This window comes from Monopterus albus, unplaced genomic scaffold (assembly GCF_001952655.1).
Source record: "Monopterus albus unplaced genomic scaffold, M_albus_1.0 scaffold8.1, whole genome shotgun sequence".
Taxonomy (NCBI): Eukaryota; Metazoa; Chordata; class Actinopteri; order Synbranchiformes; family Synbranchidae; genus Monopterus; species Monopterus albus.
Window position 1 is genome coordinate 1,827,725 of NW_018127888.1, and position 26,337 is coordinate 1,854,061.

The window sequence follows — 26,337 nt, forward strand, 5'->3', positions numbered from 1 at the left end:
CACAGGACACAGTGGAGACATTTAGAGAGGAGGAAGCACTTCTACTCTGAAAGAGGTATGGCTTAAACCTGTGGGTCCAGACTGGGTGTGTGTAAATGTCATGTTGATGTCTACTCATGCGTGTGTGTGTGTGTTAGTGAGTGAAATAGCTACATTAAGGTCGGTGTGTTTCGGTGGGGAATGTAAACTTTTGGAACAATGTGTCTTTTTTTCTTTAAATAGTTTACTGTATGTGTACATTAAACATACACAGCCACACACACACACACACATAGAGTAGCTCACTGTGCACACTCACATTCATACAGTAAGTCTCCCTCACACACACACCATGTTTCCTCCCACAGCTAGTGGGCGTGTATGTCCAGTCCCTGTGCGAGGAGCGGCTCTGCGGGGTGCGCGTGCGGCGGCGGGTGGAGCAGCATGGCAGTGTGGGGGTGTGGGCCTGGGTACGGGTGGAGGGAAGGTCCTGGGTGTGGAGGGTAGCTTGCTTGGGACAGGTAGTCACCCTGCAGAGAAGACATCCCCTGGAGACCTGTTGGGAAAAGAGTATATTTTTAATGTCAATGAAGTGGAATTATTTCTATGATTTGGGTCAATAGAAATTACTGAGCGGACAAAGTTCACAACACTTTAAGTAATCTACGTATGGCAAAGAAAACCAACCTTATTCATAGTATCTAAGTCAAGCGTGGAAGGAAGAGTGCAGTATTTTTATTCTTTAACATTAATTTTGCTTTTAATATCATGTTTTGACCTGAAGATTCACCATATGATTCAGTAACTGGAGACACAATTAAACCCAGATTCACAGAAAAAGAAAAAAATTTAACATATATATATATATTTAAATATATATATTAGTTTTACAGTAGTTTTTAGCAAATGTTAACAATCAGGAGGAAACAGTGAATTCATTGCAGCCTATTCTCCATGTGGATTAATCCACATTTGGTGCTCCGGTGAGCTTTTCTGGCAGAAGGACATTGTACAGTAAGTGAGATTAAGTCAACAGTGTGTGTCTTCATTATAATTAAGGACCACTTCACTCGGTGTGTTTTTAGTAGTATTTGGAAAACAATATAGCTCTATGACACAGAGGACTAATCTATATCAAGCTACACATAATATTTCTTTGTAGAATAATAATTTAATTGCTGGTGTTGGTCTTTGTTGACAGAACAACAGAGATTTATCACCAGACCTGTCCTGTAAGTGGAGTAGTACATTTTGTTTTATCATGTGTGTAGCTGCTGTACCTGCTGTTCGAAGCCCGAGGTGGGCTTGTCCGTCAAGCCCGTAGCCGCCAAGAGCTGCTCCCTCTGGGCTGTAGGGACCGCCCTGACCTGTGAGTCACCACACACCATCAGATACAAATATACAATAAACTTGCATTCATATAAACTAGCTGTTTACTGATCGATTGACCAGGTGACTAACATATAAACACAGACCTGAGCGATTTGACTGGTCAATCATTGGCTGAACTATTCTCCTCCTGGCGTTGATGAACCTGCTCAGGGGAGAACAACATCAGAAAAGAGTGTGTTCAGAGAGAGAGAGACAAGGCCACCCATTAATGGAGAAAAAGGCTGACTGGGCGACTTTTAACCTTTCCCATTTTACAGCCACTTAACCCTTTCAACGGGCCGAGTAAATCAAAGTTAGGGCAAAGCAGTTATTGATTGTTCTGTGATAACTGATTGATCAAATCGATGGGGTCACTCTGTATGCCACAGCAGGAGCACATTTAAAAACACATAAGCTTCACATATACATATACATATATATATATGAGTTTCATATAAATCATTGACAAACCTACTTTTTAACATGTAACACACACTTCATATTCTTGAGTTTGGAGTGAGAGTGTGTGTCTATGACTAAACAGAACATAACATAGCATAATTATAAAAAACTTATTGATCAGTAACGTGAACACGTGTGTGTGTGTGTGTATGTGTTTTGCCTGTGTGCCAGGAAAGGGAATAGGGAATATGGGAGCAGTAAATCATCTAATTATTCAATATTGATTTGCTATTTTGTTTTATGAACATGAAGCTAGTGGATTTTATTGCTCTTCAGCTTCAGAAAAATGCTTAGTAGGACATTTCTTATTCTGTTTAAACTGCTCGCTGATTATAGCATTCCATATTGTAAAAGTGCTACTTTTTATTTAATTAATATTTATTCATACAATATATCTGCACAAGAAAAAGCTAATGACAAAAAAAATACTACTTAAGTGAGTCGCAAAGCATTTTTCATTTGTACATTAGACTATCACACCGATATATATTATTGATGTGGTAACATCAAATTGTCTGTCGCCATCAAATTGAAAGCTGACAATTTGAACAAGATTGTTCAAGTAAACATTAATAAGCCGCAGGGCTAGAATTAGTATATTAAAAAGGAGCACACTGACCAGTTGTTGACCTGTAAAATGGTCAGTCCTGTGTCCTGTGACAGCTGCTTCTTCTGCTCCTCAGATGGGTATGGGTGCTGGGAGAGGACACACAGAGCTGGAGTTAACAAAATCAAAACACTTTAGACTCACAGGTTTCTTGCAAACATATAAGTAAATCATCTTGGGGGTACTTGAGGCTTAAATCTAAAATATAATAATGCATGTGAACTCTCGGTGTGAAAACTGATGATCTTACATCTGCAGTCACATTTTGAACCTCAGCAACCTCTCCCTGTTGCTCTGTATTTCTCTCTCTCTCACACACACACTGTAATAATTGGAGTGCGGCAACATTTGACCTGCCTCATTTAGTAGCTAATTACCAATCTAACCACCTCGCCAGCAATTACTCACTCCATTTCTATCACTTTCACAATTATTCAATAGCGGGCACATTCACATAATCACTTAATCCCCAGATTTTTCATTTAATTTAATTGACCTCCATTATACACTCGCTTCCCCTCGCTGTCTGTTCTTGTCAGTGACGTTTTGCCTCACTCTAAATCCTCTTTCAATAATTTTTTTTCACCCTGTGCTTTACACAAGCTTTCTTTGTTTGATTACAGTTTTGCAGGATGTTTTTAATTATATTCTAAATATGTTCTTGTTGATAAGAACATGAAAAAGCTCTCTCACCGACAGGTGCTGGAAGAGCCATGCTCTCATGATGTTCGTGGCCACTTTGGGGAAGATCCCTCTCTTCTTGTTGTTCCTCCTGTCTCTGTCGGACTCATCCTCCTCTCCGGTACTGGGGGAGGCCACTCCTCCATCCAGACCATCGCCTGCAGGGAGACCATGGAAACAATGCATCTGAGGCACTGGTGTGCGCACGTGTGCGTGCACACCTGGTATTAGAGACACTGTGGGGACTGAAACCTGTTTACACATACACTGTGAGGACTTGGCCTTGCTCATGGGGTCCAGATGCTGGTTGTCACAATGTAAATCATTGAATTTTGGAGCGTGGACTTGGTTTAGGAATGAGGTAAGGGCAATAGTTAGGGTGTAAAGTCCCCATGGGGAAATGTGTGTGTGTTTGCGTGTTTATTAGGGTTTTTCCTGATGTTTTGTATCCGTATTCATAGATTTAATTCATTGCCTTCAACCATCATAGAGCTATAAGTTACAGGTTTCCAAAAGCACAGCTGCATTCAGGATCCCCCCTCAGTATCTATTCCAACCCACTCACAGTAATACATACATATGTTGACCACACCAATTTAATCAACACCAACACATCTAACAAAACATTATCACTGTGCATAATGTTCATCATATCAAGGTTGGGTTTCATCTAACAACTGTGTTCATTAATGACTTGTCTGCTGATTATTTTCTCAATTAATTCAATAATTTCTTAAACATTTATTTTATGAAATATCTGAAAAATAGTTGTCTTATTTAGCTTCAAAACACTATATGCTGTGTATGAACTGTATAATAGAAACAATGTTGCAGTTGCGTGCGTGCACACCTGTGCTTCCCTACATGCATCTTTGCTGTGCAGCAAAGTGTCTTCAATGTGTGTTTACCTGTGTCACTACAGTTGTCAGCTGTGCTGTGCGAAGGGAGGCTACAGATGCCCGGTGTTCCCAGAGGAGTAGTGGTGCATTCATCTGGCTCCCGTAACCATGAGGCATTCTGCAGAGAGGATGGCACAGAGAGGAGGTTGGAGGTGAGGTAATGGGAAGATGGAGAATTCCCAGCAGGTGGAGAGGAGAGAGAACAAGGAGACATAAACCACATGGTCATTATTTTGACATCCAGTGGATGCAGCTGGACAGATGAATGCTGGAGACTCTGCTACAGTGCTTGAGCACGCACTTTGACATTTGGTGCCTTAGCAGCTTTTCTCACCTGCTCTGACAGACTGGTGCAGGATCCAGTGAAGTCCTCCATGTCAGACTTGGAGCCACCCTCCCGTTCATCCAGGACAAGGTCTGTGGGCATTTTGCCCTTCAGACAGGTGATGTAGCGATGGCAGAAGTTGTCACACAGGTCATGCACCTTCAGAGACACATTTATACTCAGCAGTGTATATTGCTAACACCACTTCCTCATCTCTGCCCGATTATGTCATACCAAAGAACAAGCTCACAGTTTCTGTTCAACAGTCTCTTAAAACAATAATCTCATCTCCATATGTACATTTAAAGCAGTTTTTGCTTGATGTAATCATTCCTCCTGTTCAAAACTGTGAACCTACCCTTTAATGTTATTACACAAGCTGACTAAAATTTCCTTCCCTGGTTTCCAATTTAGTCTCCAACGATTCCCTTAAACACATTGTTAAGATTCTGAAAGACTGTTCTTTATTCATTTTATGACCCAGCGTGTTTGATTGCAGTGCAATTTGGCAGCTAACATGTTAGTCCTGGATGTCAGGCTTTCTCACATGAGCACAGAGTATGCATACTAAAATAAATTAAGTAAAGTGTAAGAATAAGCAAAAACTGAATGGTTTTGTCTCACCAACCTTCTCTAACTCCAGTAAATGAAAGCGAAGAACCTGTATGGCCTGGATCATCTGTATAGAGGAGAATGTGGATTACTTATCAATACATAACCCACAATGCATGTGTGAAAATGTCTGTTCCATTTTTTTATGTGATGTCTACAGGTGTTTCATACCAAGTTGTCCAGCTCAGGATTGGAAGAAAATATAGGCTTCTCTGAACGAATCTGCAACACAAGTTTAACAAATTGCAACAAACATTAAAGCGTGCATCAGCTGCCATCGACTCTCTGACTGGCTCTCACAGGTGTCACTGACCTGCTTCGCGAAAGCGGCAATGTCATCGTTGAAGGACTCGGAGGAGCAGACGTCACTGTGATTGGTCATGCCGGGGAGGTGGGAAGTGGCTGAGAGGGAGGTGGAGTCTCGAGGGGAGCAGGTGGCAAGCTCGCACTTCTCAAACACTAAGGCCAGCAGTGGAAACAGTGGGTGACTACACAAACACACACACACAACGAGACACACACATTTACAGTTTACATACTGTACATAAACACAGTAACAGTTGACATGTTGTTCACATGATATATTTACAAAAAGTTTCACAAAAAACATTTTACCACAGTATTTATGAAACAGGTAGTAAACACTTCATTAGTATTTTCAGTGTACAAATAAGTACTAGTTGTTAATCTGCTAAAGGTCCGTGTGTAGTTTAAACAGGTTTTTAACAGCTACAAGGCCACATAAGTCATTGTCTCCATCACATATTAGGTTTCAAGTATGCACATACTCTTACCCATAGATCTGGTCTTTGTGGTGTTTGAGGGAGTCAGGGATGGTGGGTCCATACTGTGGGGGAGGAAGCGGCCTGACATCATCCCCATAGCCCCCCACCGACATGCCCTCCGACCCTGAGTAGTGCACCAGCTCTTCATACTGAAACACAATTACATAGAAAGACAGAAAACATCAGACACGTTTGACATCTGTGCCTGCCTGACATCAAATCCTATTGTGATTTTATTATAAGGCTGAGCTGTCAGGGGGTTTCAGTGACACAGCTTACTGGACTAACACTGAAAACAGCTACTGCTGCTGCATTTAACAGAAGAATTTACTGTTCTGTGATTATCTATCAAATTTTAAGACAGTAAAATAAACAAAAAAATAAATAAATACCATCACAATTTCCCAAAGCTTGAGTTGGTGTATTCAGTTTGCTTGTTTTGTTCGACCAACAGTCCAAAACCCAACAATATTCCACTTACTATATAATCAACCAGTCTGAAGCAGTTAATTTGGGGCTGCTGTGCTTAAAGATGGACTTAAACAATTATTAAAATGGTTTCAGATTAATGAAGTTAATCCACTAATTGGTTAATTGAGTAATTGTTCTAGATTGAAAAGTCTAGTGTCTAAAGCTTAGAAGAAAAGCAGAGGAGATGAGAAACCAGGGAGGTGAGCAGAAGACAGTGAGCCTGTAGCTGCTAATATTATCTCCTCCCTCCTAAACTCAGACTAGACAAGAGCCATGCTGAGACGCCCCTCACAACCCACTGTGACGGCCTCACTGGGGCAAACACACACACAAACACTGACACAGTGAATCAGGCCCACATGCAGCAGCACACTCAGACAAACACATGCACAAACACAGCAGCATTTACAGACATAACATCATGAATATACATCTCACTCCCTTGTTTTTCCCCTCTCTTTCTTTATGTTACAGAGCAAATGTGTGCTTCACTGCAGCTTTGGTCTCTGAGGTGACGATGCTCAGGTCAGCAGATCTCTTCTGTGCCTCTTTCTGCTGGATTAAAAGAGGCTCCTGGAGCAGTCTTGCAGGGCCACTGGGATCACAGACAGCAGCTGCTATGTGGTCTGGCCTAGACACCTTTCACTGCTGCATTATTTTAACTGAGCAATAAAAGTTGTGATCTGCTTAGCCTATAGTTTTTCTATGGAGACTTTTCCCAAGGGAGGTCACCAGAAGAGGTTACTACAGAAGAGTTTGACAAGAGGACTGAATCATTTACATTTGTTACTTCAGATTTCATTCAAACATTATATTCCTGTTTATTATCCACATATTCTCTCTGTATGCTGACCACTGGAATTACATTTTTTAAAAATCAGTTATTCCTCTCCGTATTTATGCACTGCCCTCCGTCCCCTCTGCAGGACCTCTGGAGGTCTTCAGACCCCACTTTGGGAGCCACTGTCAAATGACTTATCAAATTGCTGTATTTCAGTCCCATATGGCCACCGGGATCACAGAAAGCACCTGCTCTGAGGACACCTTCTAGTTTTTAAGGAGATTGGCCATTAACACAATCACTCCTATCAGATTGCTCGTCTCTCTTTACGCACGGCCCATATCGGATTTCTGTGTGTCAAGCGGATCAAAGCGCACAAGTCGAGATGACAGGTTCCGTGAATCTCCGCCTTTTTGAAATCTCACGGAGCTGCTAAAGGCTTCAAATGGGAGGACAACGTTTTCATTACGAGGTTTAATTGTAATTCCACCGAGATAGAAAAGTTATCACCGGCCTAACAACCGCCTTTAGCTTACTTCCGCTGGGAAGACTCATCTCCAGAGCCAAAGCCTGTGATGAGTCGTGGGAATAAAGCCGTTCGGTAGAACTGGGTTTATGATGGAATGTATTAAATTTGCAAGAAAATTTGGCCCAAATTTATGTTTCAGATACTTGAAAATGTGACCGAATTAACATCTATTAATAAAGAATAACAGTTGTGTCTGAAACATATAAGTTAAAGACAGTTCGGTGGTTTAAAGGACAAAAACAGCCAACCTCATAAAAATCGTGAAAATATAAATGTGTTTGGGGATTAAATTCACAAAAAATGTTCAAATGTCCAAATTACATTTACCATCTTAGCTTTTTTAAGCTCTATTATTAACAAAGACAGAACAAACTATAACGAAATGAACGAAAGCACAATATTTCTACTTTAAAAGTTTTGTATTGGTTACAGGCAGATCTGTTGAAAGCTAATCACTTCTGCATTTAAAGCATTTGTAAAACAAAACAAATTAACCTGTTGCAGACTCGAGGTCGAGTTATGGCTCGTCTCTGACACAAAACAGCAGATACTCTTTTAAAATAAGGCACATTACCAATTTGGTCTAAGGACTGGACGGACTTTGTTATAAAATGTTATTACTGTACAAAATGAAATAGTTCAGCAATACTGAGTTGAAAGGGCCAATAAAATACAACCCTGCATCTCCTTTAACCCCCAGAAATCCCCTTACCCTATGACCCATTATACCCAGAAAATGAATTGTGAATATCTTCAATTAAAATCTGTTTTTACGCTGTTCTTGTTGTTTCTCTCTGTGTGTGCAGACCTTTCCTCTCCCCTGCCTTGTTTTCACACAGCACTGATTTTCTTTCTTCACACTGTACATCTCTAATTGCTCCCTTCCACTCACAGGTCTCAGTCCGCCTGCTGCTGTCAGCTTCTGCCTGCCTCTCCTCCTCCACCATCACCATCATCATCATGCCTCTGAATCACTGTAGCAAAAAAAGTGACCTACTTACCGAGTTGAAGAGCTGCTCTGCCTCTTAATGACCTACTCGACTGTCTAACCCTTATGTGCCATTACGACGCCTCGCTGATATTACGCATCAACTCTCTACATTTGCGGAGAGAATGAAGAATGAGCTCCAAACATCTCCAGGTGAGGCATGTTAAGTGACTGCTGACATAGTTGTACATCAGTAACCTCCGCTGAACTGCATTTCACCTTATGATAACTGGTGGGTTTAGAAGTTTTCCCCACTGTTTCGTGCGCTTAGCCGCCTTTATAGCACAAAAGGGTATGTCTTGGTGGCGCTAGTGTTTTTGTTGGCACGTTTTTCTGTTGTTTTTCCCTAAACATTAAGTCCATGCCAGCACAGTCCACTAGTCTGTTTCCACTGGGCCTTTTGCTTTGTGTGGCTGCTAAACCCGACCCGACTGGCGAGTGCAAAGAGGATTCCCATCCCTGATCTTTCTAGTTAAGTTTATATCCGTTCCCCAGTAATATAAGATCTGGTATCCCTGCCAGACCCGAGTCTGAATCAGTCCCATAATAAAAACAGCGGACCTACCCGCTTCTCCATGCGACTCGACAGCCAGACCCACACCGAGATGATGATGCGCTGCTCGGCTAGTTCCACGAGCTTTGCTCCCTTCGTCTCTCCCTGGAGTCCTGAAGATAAAAGTGCATGTTTTTTTTATGGATTAGCAATTAAGTTGGAAACACAATTAATATCAAGCAGAGACAGCAGGGATCCAACAACACATGAGGGTGCATATAGAAAACAGTCAGGACCTTCTCCCTCTGTGTGTCTGTTTACTCCGAGCCCGTAGCGTTTTATATTGCAACATAATGACGGTACTAGAGGTTTTATGGATGTCTAATATCCCGATATCCTACTGCACATGCAAGCTTAATGCTTTATTATACACTAAGAGGTAATAAACGCTCTAATAAAGCTCACAGCCTATTAAATGCGACTGTAAAAGCTATTGGATGCTGATGTTGAGTAATACAAAGCTCCAGTAAATGGTGTAAAATGTCCCACCGAGACGTAGCCTAAATATTCGCCGTATCCAGTCCCGTTTGGGCCGTGTCCGGTGTAGTCCAGAAACCCTGGAGAAAGGAGCAGCGGTTTCCTGCAGCGCCTCGCCTCCGCCTGGTGCGCCTCTCGCTCCGGCTCGGGTTGCTCGGTGCCGTGGAAGACAGAGAAAGCGTCCCTTCCTTTTTGGCTGCTTCTGCTCGCTGTCCGCGCAGCATACGGCGGCAGGCTGGAAAATGTCACGGCTGGGAGTGAGCGATGGTGTTTTCAGTCTCAGGAGGAGTGAGGAAGGAGGAGGAGGAGGAAGAGAGGGGGAATCGTGATGGTGGTGGCCGTGTGCGGGAAGGTTTCGAAGGGTCAGAACGCAACGGGGTCTCTTGGTCCCCCTCCTTCCTCATTTTCTTCCCCCTTTTACTCCTCCTCCTCCTTATCACAAACACCAGAGAAGAAGAAGAAGACCCTTTAGATCGTTTAATCTCCAATATCAGTCCTCCAGCATCCTTCCATCCTTCCTTCCTTCCTTCCTTTCTCTCTGGAGAAGAATCGTGATTAACTCTCACTTTACTGACATGGAGCAGATTTAATATAAATCAAATTCTGAACAATCAATTAAAGTGATAAGAATATGTTGGGTAGCCTCTTAAATTCCTCACAGTGTCTGCAACTTGTAAAAGCAGAAACTTCTAAAGTGAATTTATTGCAAAATCACAACACATTGGAAATGTGCAGTTTTAATCAGAAAAAGAAAGTTTGCACAGTTCAATCAAAATTGTTGGTTCGACTGCAGCTGAGTTAATGAGCTATTAAGGGTAATTTCAGTGAGAAAACCGTTTTAATCAATCTGCTCCTCATGCTGGACCATAAATAAGTTTGAAGCGTGCTTGATGACAAGAAATTTACTGGCTGACAATAGCTTTCAGAGCGTTTTATTGTTTTTGTCAAGATGCGCCTTTTGACGCAGCCCAAATGTCACCCTTTGGCCTTTTTGTTGTTTGCGCGAAGTGAGAAAACAAAACCATTATTGTGAGAAAGTTTAATTTTAACTAGAGAGAGAAAACAAACCTTTCACATGTTAGTGGAATAGTTCAGCTCCAGTCTTGTGTTGCAAACGACACCTAAGTAACAACAATGATTCAAAACGCTCTTCTTTCCCCCGTCCCGCTGTGAGGGGCCAACAGGCGGCTGCATTTCAATCAGCAGCGGCTCGGTGGGCACCAGCAGGCCGGGGCAGGCGTCTCAGTGGGCGGCATGGAGTTTGACCGTGGGGCCGCCTGCGAGGGGTTGTGCACCGTCCGTGCAACCAGGGGTCTTTCAACTCTGCGGGGTGTTGGTTTCCTGCAGGGGTGATCACAGCGCTCAGCCCCCTCCTACACTGAGCCGGTAATACAGCCGTGAAGCAGCGTCAATGGGCTGGAAAAAGGCTTGTTCTCACTTTGTTAACAGGTCGAATGAGAAGGATTAACGTTGAAGTGTGCGTCATCTGGCGAATTCATGTTTACAGGCATTCGGATTTCCGTTTTTGTATTAATGGAACCCCTTTACAATTCACTAACAAGTTATAGGCTATGGCACTTTACTGGGAGCGACACTCAGCTGTTAACAGTGTTTTTCTGCAGGACACTTAAACATTTTGCTTGAATTAGACCATAAATCTTCTTCTGTAACATATTAACAGTCTATTATCTAAACATGTAGATTAACACTTATCCATCATTTTTATCACAACCCGGTGTGTCTGTGTGACAACACAGCACATTTAACACGACATATGTTGTTAAGCTTATGCTGAAAAGTAACACAAGTGTCTTATTCTCAAAGGCCTTACAATAACACGTCTTTATAAAGCTGGAACAATAGGCTATTTGATCATTAAGTATATAGTCATGGCCAAAATATTGGCACCCCTGCATTTCTGTCAAATAATGCACCAGGTTTCCCAGAAAATTGTTGCAAGCACAAATTCTTTGGTATTCTCATGTTTATATCTTTTGTTTGCATTGGAACAACACAAAAACTTATAGAAAAACACCAAATCTGATACATTCACACAGAACTCTAAAAATAAACTGGACAGGATTATTGACACCCTCAAGTTAATATTTGGCAGCACACTCTTTGGACAGCATAACTGAACAGTCACTTCCTGTAACCATCACAGAGTTTTTTGTTTTTTTTTACACCTCTCTGCTGGAATTGTGGGCCACTCTTCTTTTGCCAACTGCTCCAGGTCTCTCGGGTTTGAAGCGTTCCTTCTCCCAGCTGCTGTTTTGAGGTGCTCTCTCCGCAGGTGCTCTATGGGATTTAGACCTGGACTCATTGCCGACCACTTCTGAACTCTCCCGCGCATAGTTTGAACAATTTCTAGTGCTTTTTGAAATCTGCTTTGGGTCATGTAAGACCCATGACTTCTGACAGAGACGCAATCTTCTGACACTGAGCCCTACATTGCACCCCAGAATTCATTCACATTAGTGAACCTCCACCATGTTTGACTGTAGGGACCGCGTTCTTTTCTTTGAAGACCTCATTTCATTTTCTGAAAACAGTAGAATGATGTGCTCAATCAAAAAGCTCCCAGAAGGACTGTGGCTTCTTCAGGTAAGTTTTAGCAAACTCCAATCTGGCTTTTTTATGTTTCTGTGTCAGCAGTGGGGTCTCCCTGGGCCTCCTATCAGCTCATCCTTTGTCATTCAGATGATGACGGATAGTGCGAGCTGACACTGTTGCACCCTGTGCCTGCAGGTCAGCTTGAATTTGTTTGGAAGTTGATCAAGGTTCTTTATCCACTGTTTAAACAATGCTTCGTGGCATTCTGTCATGTCTAATACTCTTTCATCCACGTCCAGGGAGATTAGCTACAGCGCCATGGGCTGTAAACTTCTTGACAGTGTTGCACACAGTGGACACAGGAACAGCCAGATCTCTGGAGATGGACTTGTAGCCTTGAGAGTGTCCATGCTTTTCCACTACTGTGGTTCTCAAATCCTCAGGCAATTTTTTGCTCTTCTTTCTTTTCTCCATGCTCAGCGTAGTCCACACGACCCAAAGGTTGTCAACTTTTCTCCATTTAACCTGGTCACAAGTGTGATTTCTATATTGCAGCACCTGTTGATTGCTACAGGTGAGTTTCATTACAAATTAAAGGAGCACTACAAATTAAATAAAACATAAGGTGTGATATATAATACTGTATAAACAGTAAACATTTTTAAAAGCTCTCATAGGATGAGATTCATCCTTTTATGGGAAGACCTGCAATCAGAAGAAATCCATTTTAACAGCATCTTAAATTATTTAAGTCATTTAGGTCATTTTATTCTCACCTCAGTGCTCTGTTTGGGGTCTTTTCTGTATTTTGCCACCTTCATCAAATGTGCATGTCCAGTTAATGTCAAAGGGAGTAGTTACCACAGTGTTCTACATATTAGTCAGAAGAAACAAATAAAAAACATTTTAAGTTAAATCTTTTCCAGCAAAAAAACTTATCTCCTTTTGATACATTTCGAAACATTTCTTGTTGATCTCCTAACATGGTGTTTGGATGAGTAAAGTGTACATATCCACAAAAGTAACACCTGCACAAATGTATGTGTGCTGATTAAAATACATACATAAACGGTTTCTTCTCTGAGGCCTAACTTTAGGTCGAGATGATTTCCTCCTGCTGTGGAGCTGTCCCCTAAGAAGCAGTCTCCTCTCCAGCACCACGCAGCTGAATATCTGTCAGGCAGGTTCACTGTGGAACCATTCTGCATGTCAAAACTGCTGCAGTAATTTGTCACTCCCTGTCAAGGCTCAAACGCACCCTGCTCTGCATCCACCGAGGCCTGGTAAGTGTGTGCACTCGGACTAGCATGTAAGAGTGTTCATGACAGTGAACATAGGAGGGCTTTGCGTGCTTTCTTACTTGTTTGGTCACATGCTGGAGGGTCAGCCTCAAGGTGCACTTCTTCTAAGTCAAGCCTCACTAAAGGTGATGCCAAAGGCTAGCAACAGAGAGGGAGGGAGACTATGTTTATGACAGAGTGTGTGCAATTGTGGATGTTTACCTGCAAGATCGCATGTGCCCTGTGTCTTTGCATCCCGATGTACGTTAGAAATACCATTGACCACTAAAATCTCAAAAGGCTCTGACTAAATTTTGACCAGAAAATATAAGACATTACTCTTCTACAAATTCTCAGTTTTTTCCCCAACATGATGCTGTTGGAGCCTAGAGAAAGATAACATTGCTAGTTGTTCACAAGCTTCAAATTATAATTTTCTCACATCATCTGCAAGATGAGAAACAACAACCTTCAGAAAAACTGCTGCTGCACTCACCTTGATGTAAAAGTTTACCTTAGTTGACTTTACCAGAGAGAGATGGAGGTTAGTCAACAGCCTTGTTGACTTCAGTGATGGTGTGCTGGAACGCCACACAGCCTTGTTGACTTCAGTGATGGTGTTAAGTAAAAGGAGAAAGAGAGGATGAAGGAAAGAAGCAGAGAGGGGCAAAAGTGAGGGGTAGTCAGGGAGTGTATTTCTATGAGCCTGTGCCTCTAGTTTCTAGATTGTTTGGCTGCGTAGACATAAATTTTTTCCCCCTCCCTTCCTCCATCTCTCCTGTTTTCTTCTGACACGCTCACCAAGCAAATCCAGCCTTATCGACCTGCTCTTGCAGCCTGTTGGCAAATTTTCCCTTCAGTTTCCCTTATTCACCCTCACCTGGGTCATTCCTCTTCTTCTCTATCCCTTCTGTTTCAACTCTTTTGGACCTGACCTCTCTCATCAGCTCACAACCATCTTTCCCTCCCTCCTTCCTTCTGTCCTCTCCTCTCCATCTCTTTTTGTTTATACTAAGTCAACACTTCTCCCTTCTGTTATTTTGCTCCTCTCTTTCTGTATCCCTCCCCTTTGTCCCCTCCTTCTTCTTATAGATGGAGATTAACTGGAGAGTGCAGTGCCATCCGTCCTCATGACTGTTTGTTGTTAAAGAGATGGATGGAGGCTCCCTCTGCCAGCCCCACGCAGCCACAATTACACCAGCCGCCATGATGGATAGAGGGGAGGGGGTGGGGGGTGGAGAGAGGGAGATATAGAGGGGCGCATCTATCACACCCCTTAATCTACCTGTCACTGCACAGGCTTGGAGAGGGGGTGTGTGTCGGATTTACTCTCACTTCTGGTCAAAGGTTTATTTCTTTTCTTTACACTGAATTTGAAATTTTGCCTTTTTTTTAAATAGAATTAGGTCTGTGAGGATTGAAGTTATTAAATGTCCTGATCACTCCGATAAATTTCCCAGTGCTTATTGGATTCTGTTGAACATACGGTGTGTGTGTGTGTGTGTGTTTATGTACGTGTGTCTTTATTACAGGCATCAACAGGTAATAAGATGCAGTTACTGTTGCCCTTTTGCAGACACATACACTTTGCATGGCGACACATTGTGGGGCACCACATAAACATGCAACAACTGACTAGAACACACACACACACACACACACTCTCTCCTAAACTAAGTTGTAGTTTGTCCCTCTGCACTCCACCTACAACACACACACCTCATTTTGAGCTCATACCTGTTGAAGGTATCAAAGCACTGCCTAGTAAAATCTGCATACATTACCTCTAAGACTTCTCTATTTTCCTTACAATGCTACAAAAATATTATGAAAAGTTATTCACCTCCTCATCTGTCCAAAGGAGTGAGAGATGGGATGGAGGGATTAATACTCTTCCGCCCAAGCCAACCCTGGGAATGATAGATGGACAGATGCAGGAAGGGAGAGGAGGAGAGAGGGAGAGATTAAAGGAGAGAAGTCTGAGGGTTCATAAATCCAAAGTGGGAGACCTGGTCCACATCACACACTAATAAGATCTGCAAGAAATCCATGATGAGGTAGAGAGAGAGGGAGGTGGAGTGAAGAAGAGAGAGAGATGGGAACAGTGTAATAGCATTAGTTGTAATCTAATCATGGCAATAAGATGTGAATAGATGAGCGTGAGCATGGTCATTATGCAGAAGAAGAATGGTAGCGCATTGATCAATCTGGATACGTCTTGTTATTGGACAACGGATCCACAGATTTACGGTCCTTGAAACTGTTGCAGACTAAAAATACTGTTGATTATATTTTTTGTCAGTAGACCTGGATGCTACATGGTTGCAAAATGTCTGATCTACATGTTAATCGGGAACAAAATGAGTCCATTGAATTTTGTTGTTTTTGTATCAGTCATGAAACACCTGCACGCTGTATTTGTCTGTGGCTGTCATCACATGAAGAATTAAACGTAAATGCATAAAGTGCAGTTGTGCAGCAGTGACCTGACCTGGATCAGAGGCCTCCTTCCACACACCCCCACTCCATCCACCAGGCCACATTTTTCATGGCCCAGCTGTCGGAGGGCTGTGATTGGTTGGCTCAGCAGACAGATAGCCGATAGGCTCTGATTAATAGTTGAGGCCCAAGAACTTCCTCATTGATCAACAGGACAGGCTGCAGGAGGAGGAGGGGGAATGGATAGGAGAGAAAAAGCATGCTCTGTCGCTCTGCAAGTGCTTGCTGATAACCCTGATAGGGACTGTAGGAGTGTGTGGAAGTGTGTGTCTATTTGTGGGTGTGCTTGTTTACAATATCAAAGAGGTGAGTGGTACAGGAGCAGAATAAAATGGAAACATAGCAGTAAAAAAAAGTGCTTCTTGTTGACTCCCTTTCTTTCCACCTGCCTCAGTCTAATAGCATCCCTGAGCTTTCCATGAATAAGAAAGCATGTATGTTATCAAACAAAACATACAGCTAGCCAAGAGCAAACATCTCAACAGGACTTTATCCGTGCAACTGAAATGCACTGTGGGCTGAAAAGAAAACTAAATGTTTGAGACCTAGATGTCAGATAGCCACAAGACATTTTTATTTTATTCCTCACTACTAGTTCGATTTAAATTTGCTAATTATTTTATACTAGAAATATTTATTTCCCCAGGTACCTTGTGTGTTACAGTATCTAGGCATGTGTCCCCCCCCCCACTGCTCTGTCCAGCCTCTAGTTGATTGATGATCTCCTACTCCCACAGGGTCAGCAGGGTCATGACCTCCCACTTTTGACCCCCCTACTGAGAGGGTCACACGAACACACACACACACACACACACACACCCAGCAACCAATGCAAAAACAGATGGCCTTGGGAAAAATGGTGCTTCCTCCCAAACACTGCGTATCTTCATGGTTTCTCACTGTTAGAGTACAACTGCACCACACACTGATAGAACAGATTCAACTTCTCTACTAACTGATGGACAAATTTGACCATACTTACATAAATAAACCTACATTAAATGTGGATAATAGACATTTAGTGCCCCCAAAAAGTAAATATCAATTAGGCAGGCAAACAGTTTTGATTTTAAGAAAGGAGTTTGACATGTAGCAATATCACACCCTAGTGACACAGGAAGGTTATGACTCATGAATTTTGAAATATATTTACTAGCCAGGCACAAAAACTAATGAGTAGAAAACAGCCATGAAAGAGAATTTAATAAAACCATAATCACACAAACACAGAGATCAAGCGCAGTGCTAATAGATGGTGGAGAACAGGAGGGAGTAAACACAGAAAGTGGGTGAAGCAGAGCAGCCAGACACCAGCTTATTAACTGGTTCCTGTCAGTTGCAGAGGAGAGAGAGTGATAAGAGTTAATCAGGTTCTAATGTGATCTGATCAGACTGTTACTCTGTCTTCTCCTGGGCAGCCATCTTCAGCCAGCTAGCCACATGGTTCTCAATGTCCTGATGGGGAAAACATGATGAAATCAAAGAGTTTAATCTTATTCTGCCCTGTAACAACTACTAATAATGATAATTTGGAATGAAACTGAAATAGTTCTTGTAATGCAATTACTCCTCTCCCTGAAGGAATCCCATCCAAATGTGATCCCAGTGTTAGAAAGTGAGGACAAAAATCCAGTCGATGTGTGCAAATATATCGAAAAGATTTAGTTAAAAGTGTGAAGATCTATCAGATGCCAAAGCGCTGCACAGTGGCTCATAATACTGAGATAGGTTTATACAACTCTGAAAATCAGAGGTAATCATCTTATCTTTCATTGCGATGATTGCAAGATAAACAGTGGAAATACTGTGCTCGTGTTACAAAGTCTTCCACCAGCAAAGTGTGCCTGTTTGGCCAAAGCAATAGCGTGTTTCATTAAATCATGCTGCACAAAAATTTGAGCAGGTTCAGATCAAATACATATTAGAACTTTAAGATCTATATGATTGCTAAGTAGATTTAAAGCATCTCAGTGAGTCATACACACCTGTCTGGCCTTCTTGAGGGAGTGGCGCTCTGTGACGTCGCTTCTCATCATATCAGCACAGTGAGCAGTGTCTTCAATGAAAACAACCTGGGTTTGCCCTTCCTCAGTCCTAGCCTGCACCACTGAGAGCTCCTTCCATGGGTCAAGACCTCCTGTGGTAATGATGAAATAGATTTTTCAGTTAGTCAAAATCCTATAATCACCCTGTCTGATATTCTCTTACCTCAGGTTCAGTAATTTTTGATTCTATAGTAAATCCAGTCTCACCATTGACATAAAGGACCCTGTGTGTCTGAGCGCCGATTCCTCCATAATAAGTATTGGTGAAGGTGATGTGTGCGGGCAGGGAATGCTGGGAAATGCCAAACAGCATAGGACAGAGCTTTGTACTAGTCTGCAGGGTCAGCATCCCAGAGAATGGACAAGTGAGATCTTCACAAGTCTGGTCTACACACAGACACAAAAAGGGGTCAAGACAAAAAACAAAAAAAAAAGATAGATGACTATGTGTGTTGCTGCGTGTAACAAAACAATAGATGACTATGTGTGTTGCTGCGTGTGTTGTACAGAAGCCAAACTCAGTGCAGGTCTGGTAGGTCCACTGTCTTTCTGGGTTCCTTCCTGAATGCAGGGTTGTGTTCATCAAATCCTTCAATGTTTTCTCATGGGAGATGTCCAGACAGGGTTCCTCACTCATGGAATGGTAAATCTGCCTCAGAGAAAACAAAGGGATGAACAAAAACAAAAAAGCATAACATGAAATCAGAAAACACAAGCTGTATAATTCTGCTGGCAAGAGAAAAGCCTAAATAGTTTTCATTTTATCTCTTGGGGGGCTACAAGTCTTTTGCTGATAAATGAAAAATGGTACAACAGTGACATCTGGTGGTCCTGAACATGACACGGGAAAGCTAAAAGCAGCAAATCATCATTTCACACAGTGAATCGGTTTCCATACCTGAGCTAGTTTAACAAGGCGGCTGTAAGCCTCAGTCTGTTCCACGTATGTCCCACTATCATTGGTCATGACACTACAGAGCTCATTAATAGACATGAGCACCCCTTCTTCATTGTATTGTACTGTTCCCATGACAATATCAGCCAGGTTTTCCATCAGCTCAATCTGAAGAAGAGATGTATAGTGAAAGTTCTTTTTTTGTTCAAGCTAGTCTGCATGAAAACTGAACCAAAAACAGATGGGTGAAGCATGATGAAGGGATTTAGAACCAATTCCCAACCAGGGGAAGTGGGAACTTTAACAATTCAATTATTTTGAATAGCTAAGTTAATTTTACTAAATGTATACACACACACATTGAGTTAGACTGAAAAATGTAATTGATAATTTGTTGAAATATTTAGATAAAACTGACAAAGGTTAAGTGATAAGGGGTTGGTTGACCTTTCTTCTAGTAGTAGATGTAAAATAACCCAAATGTCAAATATTGTGGTTTATAAGTGACACAGCTGTAAGGGTGTGTCTGGGAGGGAAAGGAGGTTGCATTAGAATACATGTTTGTTGAACAAGACCTCCTCAGTCTGCTAAAAGTTGTTGCCCCAACACCATGCTGGTACTTTGCTGCCCTTTAAGCCCTACAACCACTATGTTTCCCCTCAAGTATCTCAAAAACCAAAGCCATCACCTGATCATTAAGATCTTTGGGGATCTGACAGCAGCCAAAGTCCTTGGCTAACTGGCTGGCATTACCACCCATCAAGGCTCCTTCCACAGCAGCAAAAGCCTCCTGTACACTAGCCAGACACTGCAGGTAGAGGATGAGAGCAAATTGAATACAAGTGGCAGGAATGTGATGCCTGTCATGTGGTGTAGACAGTTGGCCTTCCAACCTTTTCTGAACCACCAACTGCTTCATTTGTGAGACTCAAGCCAACAATCTGAAAGAGATTAAATGATAGACATGAGAACATTAATAAAAACATGATATATCCCTAAAGTAACTGCATGTGTAATACAAAGGTGTAGGTCCAAGTGAGGACAAAAATTCTGGCTACAGCCCTGGTAATTTGTTAATATTGTGACCATGGATTGTGCCAATTTACGTTGTTGTAGGCAGAGAAGTCCAGTTTTGCCTCTACAGGAGCAGAAGAGGCCACAGCTCCATACACCAGATGGGGAAACTGCAGTGGGATACGATACATGGAAGACAAACAGATGTGAAGACTATTAAAGGTAGCACCATTTATGTAATAGCTAACATGATGAATAGTTAGTCCTGTAGCAAATGCAGAATAAAGAACACATTTAGTGCCTTTGACAACTAAAATTTAAAAATATATATATCATACCCTAATACAACAGCCCATGTTTATTGTACTGCAAGATATTTTCAGTGAACATGGGTACTGTAACTTTACCATCAAAATGGTGCCATAAATCCTCTAAACTAGTTCTGTTTGAGCAAGATTTGCTAAAATATAACAGCACCTGACTGTTTTAGTCAATTACTCTGGAGTTTAAAAAAAGATATTTGAGCTTTCCATCCTACTAGGAACAAATTGGCTGAATGTGTTAAACACACAGATGGACCAAAACAATGTTGGTCTGTGTTTCTGCAGCAGTTAACAGTAAGAAAATACAAAATAACAGCAGGACAGAATCTGGCGTGCAAAAAAAAAAAAGTTTGAAACGTCACAATTCTAGTTGCTGCAGTGGCCATAAATCTAAGGCAGACAGCCTGTTAAGTGTTAACAACACTGTGGTAGACATGATAGGTGGCTGTAAATTCACTAAATGATAGGAAAGAACTTCAGTATGACCTTTCTTATCTCCTTTATGGTGTGAATAAAAGAGTAACCTTTATGACAGGAAGAGAAATACTGCCTTTCTATAGCAATGCTCACACTGTGTCTGTTCCTGGCCCACTGAGTCTTATCACTGGATTTTAATACAAAGATAAATTAATGCAGAACCATGAGAAATCTCATCATGATGCCTGGTATGAATTAATGCAGTTTTACAAACTTTGAAACACTTACTGATCAGGAGTAATTTCTTAAGAACCAGTTTTGTGCATTGTTTTTAAACAATTATATCTTCAGCATAGAACCCTGAGCTTTGTGCATCTTTGAATGCATCCAGAAGTTCATATATAGGCCCAGCCCTGCACCTTTCCTCTGAACCAGGCAGACAGTGCTCCAGAGTAGGAGCCTCCAAAGCTGATCCAGGTGTTCCTGCGGCTCAGGTTGAAGGTTTGGCTGATGTACTGGTGGAATACTGCCAAGTCAGTAAGCCTGAACAAAAGAGAAATAAGGCTGGGCAGGGTGCTTGAATCTGACTAGGATGTGTCAGTGTTCCTTAAACTGAAACCTGTGATGCAAGTGTTTGATCATGGTTTCTCCTGTAGGATTTAGACCAGTCACCTACTGAAACATTGTATAATGTAGACAGGATTTTATAATAGCAAATCAAACAAATAAAATACTGAATGAACTAAAGAGACATTTACATGCAATGATGTAGAGGAAGTGAGGAGAAAAGCAGGGTGCAGGACATGCATTTACAACCACACATAAAACAATAGGGAGACAATACTAACGCCTGCTGACTGCTCAGGTAGGCAAGATTCTCTGTTTCAAGGCCATCAGAGTTGATGCTGTCACCATAGAAACGATGCTCCAGAGTCAACAGCAGAGCCCTGTGTTTTTCAGCCATTTCAACATGGTGACCTAAGATACCAAAGCAGAAAGATTCATGTATAGTTTTTTTTTTTTTAAGAAATGCTAGTACAATAGGGGAACAAAATAAAAGTGCATGGAGCCTTTACAAAAGGAAAAATGTGACAGAAATGACAGAAAACATGGGAAGAAATTTGATGAGTTAGGAAGAGGGGAATGGTACCAACAAACCAAGCGCAGGGCAAGAAAGAAAATACACACTTGCTAAGTAGCGTTACCTTACAGATGCTTCATTTATGGAGTTTAACTTTCATTTCCAAACATTTGAGTCAGCGCGTTTAGCAGCTGATTCAGGCATTTCTTTATTTTAAATGTTTGACTAGTTTGAGGTTTTAAAGTGTGCATGCATCTCAGATGTCGTGCCTCCCAGAAGATCAGACTCAAAGATGGGCCCTTCTCCACCAATGAAGAGGAACACCGGCCCATCAGGATGCTGCCAGTATGCCTCATTCACGAAGAACTTCTAGAAGGAGGACAGCCAGGGAGACATATTCAGGTTCATCTAAACCAGCAGTATTGCATATTAATCCTTTAGTCTTTGCTGCAATGGACACATTTGCACACTGGAAGCAATTGTGTAGTTTGTCTTCATGTAGGTTACGAGGTCACAAACATGAAATGCAAGTTCTTTTATTCTCATCATTTAGTCTCAAATATTAGGCCGTCATCATGTAATTATCTGCTGTACTGTTTGATCTTTCTCTACCTGAGGGAAGGTGCCAATGTCCTGTTGGTTGAAGTGGTCCAGTGGCTGATGAATCCGTCCTTCCTTCACATGCCTGACAAGCTGAGAACCACCGACGGTGTATGTCAAGAGATGCTGCTTGGCTTTCTGCAGCTGGACATCACGCACACGCTCCTTGATCTTCCACATAACCCGCCCTGGCATTCAAATAAAAACAGTAACAGGTAAGAGAGAGAATGGAAATCTTGCACAGTCACTGAAATAACATTATGCTAAAAGCCTTTTCTTGATTAACAGGTGGCACTATACAACTTGTTTGAAGTGTCCTGTGTGGCTCCATCAGCTCAACCAAAGCTTCTAATATTTCACAAATACTTAAAGTCAGAGTCTGCGATTGATTTCAGGGACAGTCAACACTTTCCCAAGGGACTCCAGATCAACACCAGCATCTGTTTTGTTTTGTTTTCTCTCCTTTTAGCTAAACAAAGCTAATAGGGTCCAACCACCATGACACAGCTTGGTTTACATACCCAGGATGATCTAGAAGCCAGGAGCCGGGCACGCAGAGGTGGTTTAACATACACTTGGATGTTTCAGCTGAATCAGAAACCTTTAAAAACCACCAGGGACCATAAGGACCCTTTTAGTCTGTGTCAGTACCCAAACTACTATCAGTAAATTATGAGCAAAAACATTTTCATGAAATGAGCAGAAGTATGGCTTCTGTTTAAAACATTAAAGTCATGTTATGCAGGTAATTAAATTGTTCTTTTAATTTAACATATCAACAAGTTCTCTAGTTATCAAGTTTAGGACAAGACACAAAAATCTGGAAGCAGAAAGTCACATATTTGGTGGAACATTTATCAACTCACCAGTATCAACGTGGTTCAAGAGAAGTAGAAAGACGAGACAGCAGGTTGATGACAAAAGCATCTTTACCACCAAAACAGCTAAATTGAATGCACATCCAATTAGGACTGAGGAGGATGGCCACCACTCCGCTCCCTATATAGTCCTTGAAGGGGCTGCAGTGATGAGATGATCCGTGAAAAACCTCCGATTGTGATGATCTGCATTTGGAAAAACATGCAAACAGAGTGACGCTGTGTATGTGTCTGTCACATATAAACTGCTCAGCAAAATGGAGCGTCAGCTTGGAGATGTAATGAGATCTCCCTGCCTTGTAATGGCTTTTTGGAGTGGTTGCACTTTAAGAGCTGTTCAACAGTTTCCTCATCTCATGTGGTGTGTGTGTGTGTGTATAGGTAATGAGAGGCACTGCCCTGTATCTACACACACAGGCTTAATTCCAGCACCATTTGCTATATCTGTTGTGTTTTGCTAAAGTGTCCTCAGGAAACAATATAAAACCCTAAGAAAAACAAAATAAGCAAGTTCCTAGGGAGTTCCGATTTTAGTTGGAGCCCGAGCTCCCAAACACACAGAAGCACATAGGGCATATGTTGCCAACTACTTTACAGCTAGTGTCGGTATAGGCAATGCATTAACTGTTTGCATTGCCTAAACACGGTCTAGTGGTTAAATTAATGTGAACAACTCATAGTCTAAAATTCATTACTCTTTCTAACTGAGCACACTTTATAGGGGAAATAGAGGAGGACATCTGGGAAGACAGTCTAACATTTAGCCAACACTTAACTTGTTTTTATACAAATAAAAATTAAGGTGCAGGGGGTGTCAGCAATTTTTTAAATTATTGCACAGTGTAGCTGCTTCCCCCCCCCCAAGTGTACTCTTCATGCCTAACTAAGCATGTCCTGCCTGTTGATTAGCACAGTAAGAAATGGAGAACTGAAGTCATGACATCCTGGGTTAGCTTCTGTTCCACCAGTATCTGTAATTCTAGACATTCTGTCTCTCATTCAGCTTTCCTTGTATCCACATCTATGACTAAATGAAGCTTACCACCTACTACAGAGTTTGCCATAAGAAACTAAAACCTTAGTAGCTTTAATAAAGTAACTTTGTGAGCACAGAAAAACTACAACTAATGAGAAAAATAAAAACCAAGCAAAGCTGTGCAGTTACCTATATCACAGGCAACATAGAACAAGAACCTACAGCATAACCTGCACTGGCACACAAAAAAAATAACCAAACTACATCCATCTCACAACAAGCAGCTGGTCTGGCAGGTTTAAATAATGAGATAACAGATGAGGAAACTGGCAACAGGTGTGTGACTGGGAATGGAGGGAAGGTTTGAGGGCATCTGGTGGCTAGATGGAATATGGCAAGAGACGGGCAAAATGGCCACATTCACTTTGGCTCATTATTAGCATATCTCCCACAATGTCAAAGTGTTCCTGTAACCCTGTTATCATAAAAAAAAAAAAGTTAAAATAATAGCACTAAGGGCAACACTAAAAACATGCACACAAGCATCTTGATTATCTTCACATTACATCTCATTACTCGGTTTCCTCTAAGTGAACAGTGATGACACCCTAACCCACATCCTGACTTACCATAGGTGAAAGTTATATATGTATGTGGTGTAGGCAGCTGAGTATTTTCAGATTAACTTTTTTTTATCAGTAAAACTAGTTACCGCGAAGGCTAGGGCCATTTTCCATTCATGTGACCTTTAAGTTTGTCAGGAAAGTGACTCAGCTTGTTACCTCCTCCTTTAAACTAATAACAAAAAATAGGCTTTATGTTTTGCAACATGTTGGGCAACCAACAGGGAAAGGTAGGCCTACACGCAAAAAGGAGAAACTGAATTCAATATAATCAGTATTTTTAACATGGTATGATCAACCCAGAGAAAATAATCACATGGTTCTGCAGTTTCATGTTTTGGTTTTCCACCCCACAGATTTAATGTTTTGGGTGATGAGATCAGACACTCAGTATTTAGCACTTAGTAACACTTTAGTGAATTTGCTACCTTTTAAGATTAAAGTTCATATGGGTAAAAACATGCTTGGCCAACACTGATATGAGCAAACAGCTATAATTAATAAAACTGATAATGGATGTGCTAGATTTACAGTACAAGTATGAATGATCAAGCACTGAGCATAGTTATTAGTATTGGCGGTGCAGGGGCAAGGGAGGACCCCAATATCAAATTTAGCTTAGGACCCCATAAGGATTTGGGCCAGTCCTGTTCTGCATTTTCATATTTTGGTTTTCCACAAAGTTAGTATTTTGGATGAGGAGATCAGACATTCAGAGGACGCTAGAAGCAGACGCACTGCTCCTTCACATCAAAAGGAGCCAGGTGGCGTGGATTGTGCACCCCGATCTGGATACCTCCTGGGCTTTGAGTGGTAGGAAGCCCCGGGGTAGAACCAGGATATACTGGAGGAATTATATATTTCATGCAGCCTGGGAATACCTCAGGGGCTGCCAGGAGATGCTGGAAAATGTTACTGGACAGAGGGACATCTGGAGTACACTACTAACCCTTGCAACCTCTGATAAGCTATTGATACTGGATGGATGGGTGGTACAGTCTCACATCACTGTTGTTTCTGGCAGCTGTTTACAGAAAAATACTACACTGTACAATACTGTTAAAACAGCAGACACACAAGATGTCCATCAGAAACAGATTCCTCATGTGGTCACATGTGGTTACACATCCAGCAGACACAAAGCAGCATTCTATTGAAGAATGCTACTGTAAAATTAAATGAGTAAACCTATGTCATAAAACTTAAAAAGTATTTGTTTATTTAGGTTTCGACAAATCAAATCAAATCAAATCAAATTTTATAGCACCAAATCACAACAAAAGTCATCTCAGGACACTTTACAAAGTAAGGTCTAGACCTTACTGTTATCAATATTATTACATAGGGAAAACCCAACAAATCCCCCTTGAGCAAGCACTTGGCGACAGTGGGGAGGAAAAACTCCCTTTAACGGAAGAAACCTCCGACAGACCCCGGCTCTTGGTGGGCGGCCTTCTGCCTCGACCGGTTGGGGTGAGTGGATAGAGGAGAGACAAAAGAAGAAAAGCAACAAGACACAACAATCAAACACTGATCAGGTCGATGTGGCTGGTGACTGCTCGTCAGAGACATAGAGCTCCAGGGCCAGGGCAACCTGCAGAAAGGTACAGGGAGAGAGAGAGGACACACTACG

At 41.8% G+C, this 26,337-nt stretch overlaps 2 protein-coding genes across 7 annotated transcripts; both read right to left on the reverse strand.

Annotated features, from left to right (window-relative positions):
- Positions 1-6: 6 nt before the first annotated feature.
- On the reverse strand, positions 7-9,956 carry meis3 (myeloid ecotropic viral integration site 3). Of its 3 annotated transcripts, none has more exons than XM_020586884.1 (13): positions 9,533-9,956; positions 9,056-9,156; positions 5,731-5,870; positions 5,250-5,424; positions 5,108-5,158; positions 4,953-5,003; positions 4,334-4,483; positions 4,009-4,117; positions 3,113-3,258; positions 2,432-2,508; positions 1,455-1,513; positions 1,260-1,346; positions 7-535 (listed from the first exon to the last, which is right to left on the reverse strand). In XM_020586884.1, exons 2-13 carry the CDS (start codon positions 9,065-9,067, stop codon positions 348-350), a joined length of 1,245 nt encoding a protein of 414 aa, XP_020442540.1. In that variant the 5' UTR covers positions 9,068-9,156; positions 9,533-9,956; the 3' UTR covers positions 7-347. The 3 variants fall into 3 exon arrangements, with proteins under 3 accessions (XP_020442540.1, XP_020442550.1, XP_020442558.1); XM_020586894.1 differs by lacking the exon at positions 9,533-9,956 and adding an exon at positions 9,280-9,344; XM_020586902.1 differs by lacking the exons at positions 9,056-9,156; positions 9,533-9,956 and having other exon boundaries at positions 5,250-5,395; positions 5,731-5,807.
- Positions 9,957-17,013: 7,057 nt separating this feature from the next.
- Positions 17,014-24,350, reverse strand: prss16 (serine protease 16). 4 transcript variants are annotated; one of them, XM_020586648.1, is made up of 15 exons: positions 24,280-24,350; positions 23,094-23,291; positions 22,749-22,828; positions 22,240-22,415; positions 21,897-21,996; positions 21,395-21,524; positions 20,966-21,089; positions 19,899-19,976; positions 19,686-19,733; positions 19,481-19,600; positions 18,796-18,960; positions 18,405-18,546; positions 18,105-18,284; positions 17,838-17,989; positions 17,014-17,307 (listed from the first exon to the last, which is right to left on the reverse strand). In XM_020586648.1, the coding sequence occupies exons 4-15, from the start codon at positions 22,405-22,407 to the stop codon at positions 17,248-17,250; spliced, it is 1,467 nt and encodes a 488-aa protein (XP_020442304.1). In that variant the 5' UTR covers positions 22,408-22,415; positions 22,749-22,828; positions 23,094-23,291; positions 24,280-24,350; the 3' UTR covers positions 17,014-17,247. The 4 variants fall into 4 exon arrangements, with proteins under 4 accessions (XP_020442304.1, XP_020442276.1, XP_020442287.1 ...); XM_020586620.1 differs by lacking the exon at positions 22,749-22,828; XM_020586631.1 differs by lacking the exon at positions 22,749-22,828 and having other exon boundaries at positions 24,271-24,346.
- Positions 24,351-26,337: the final 1,987 nt, after the last annotated feature.

Excerpts from the sequence above, each read along its gene's own strand:
- meis3 (XM_020586884.1), bottom strand. Across the intron at positions 1,514-2,431 it reads ATTTTACAGGTCAACAACTG|GTTCATCAACGCCAGGAGGA; the intron begins GTCAGTGTGCTC and ends TCCCCTGAGCAG. Across the intron at positions 1,347-1,454 it reads TGACCAGTCAAATCGCTCAG|GTCAGGGCGGTCCCTACAGC; the intron begins GTCTGTGTTTAT and ends GGTGACTCACAG.
- prss16 (XM_020586620.1), bottom strand. The coding sequence starts at position 23,154 with ATGCTTTTGTCATCAACCTGCTGTCTCGTCTTTCTACTTCTCTTGAAC. Across the intron at positions 21,525-21,896 it reads TGAGTCTGATCTTCTGGGAG|GTCACCATGTTGAAATGGCT; the intron begins GCACGACATCTG and ends TTGGTATCTTAG. Across the intron at positions 19,734-19,898 it reads ACTTCTCTGCCTACAACAAC|ATTGTTGGCTTGAGTCTCAC; the intron begins GTAAATTGGCAC and ends AATCTCTTTCAG.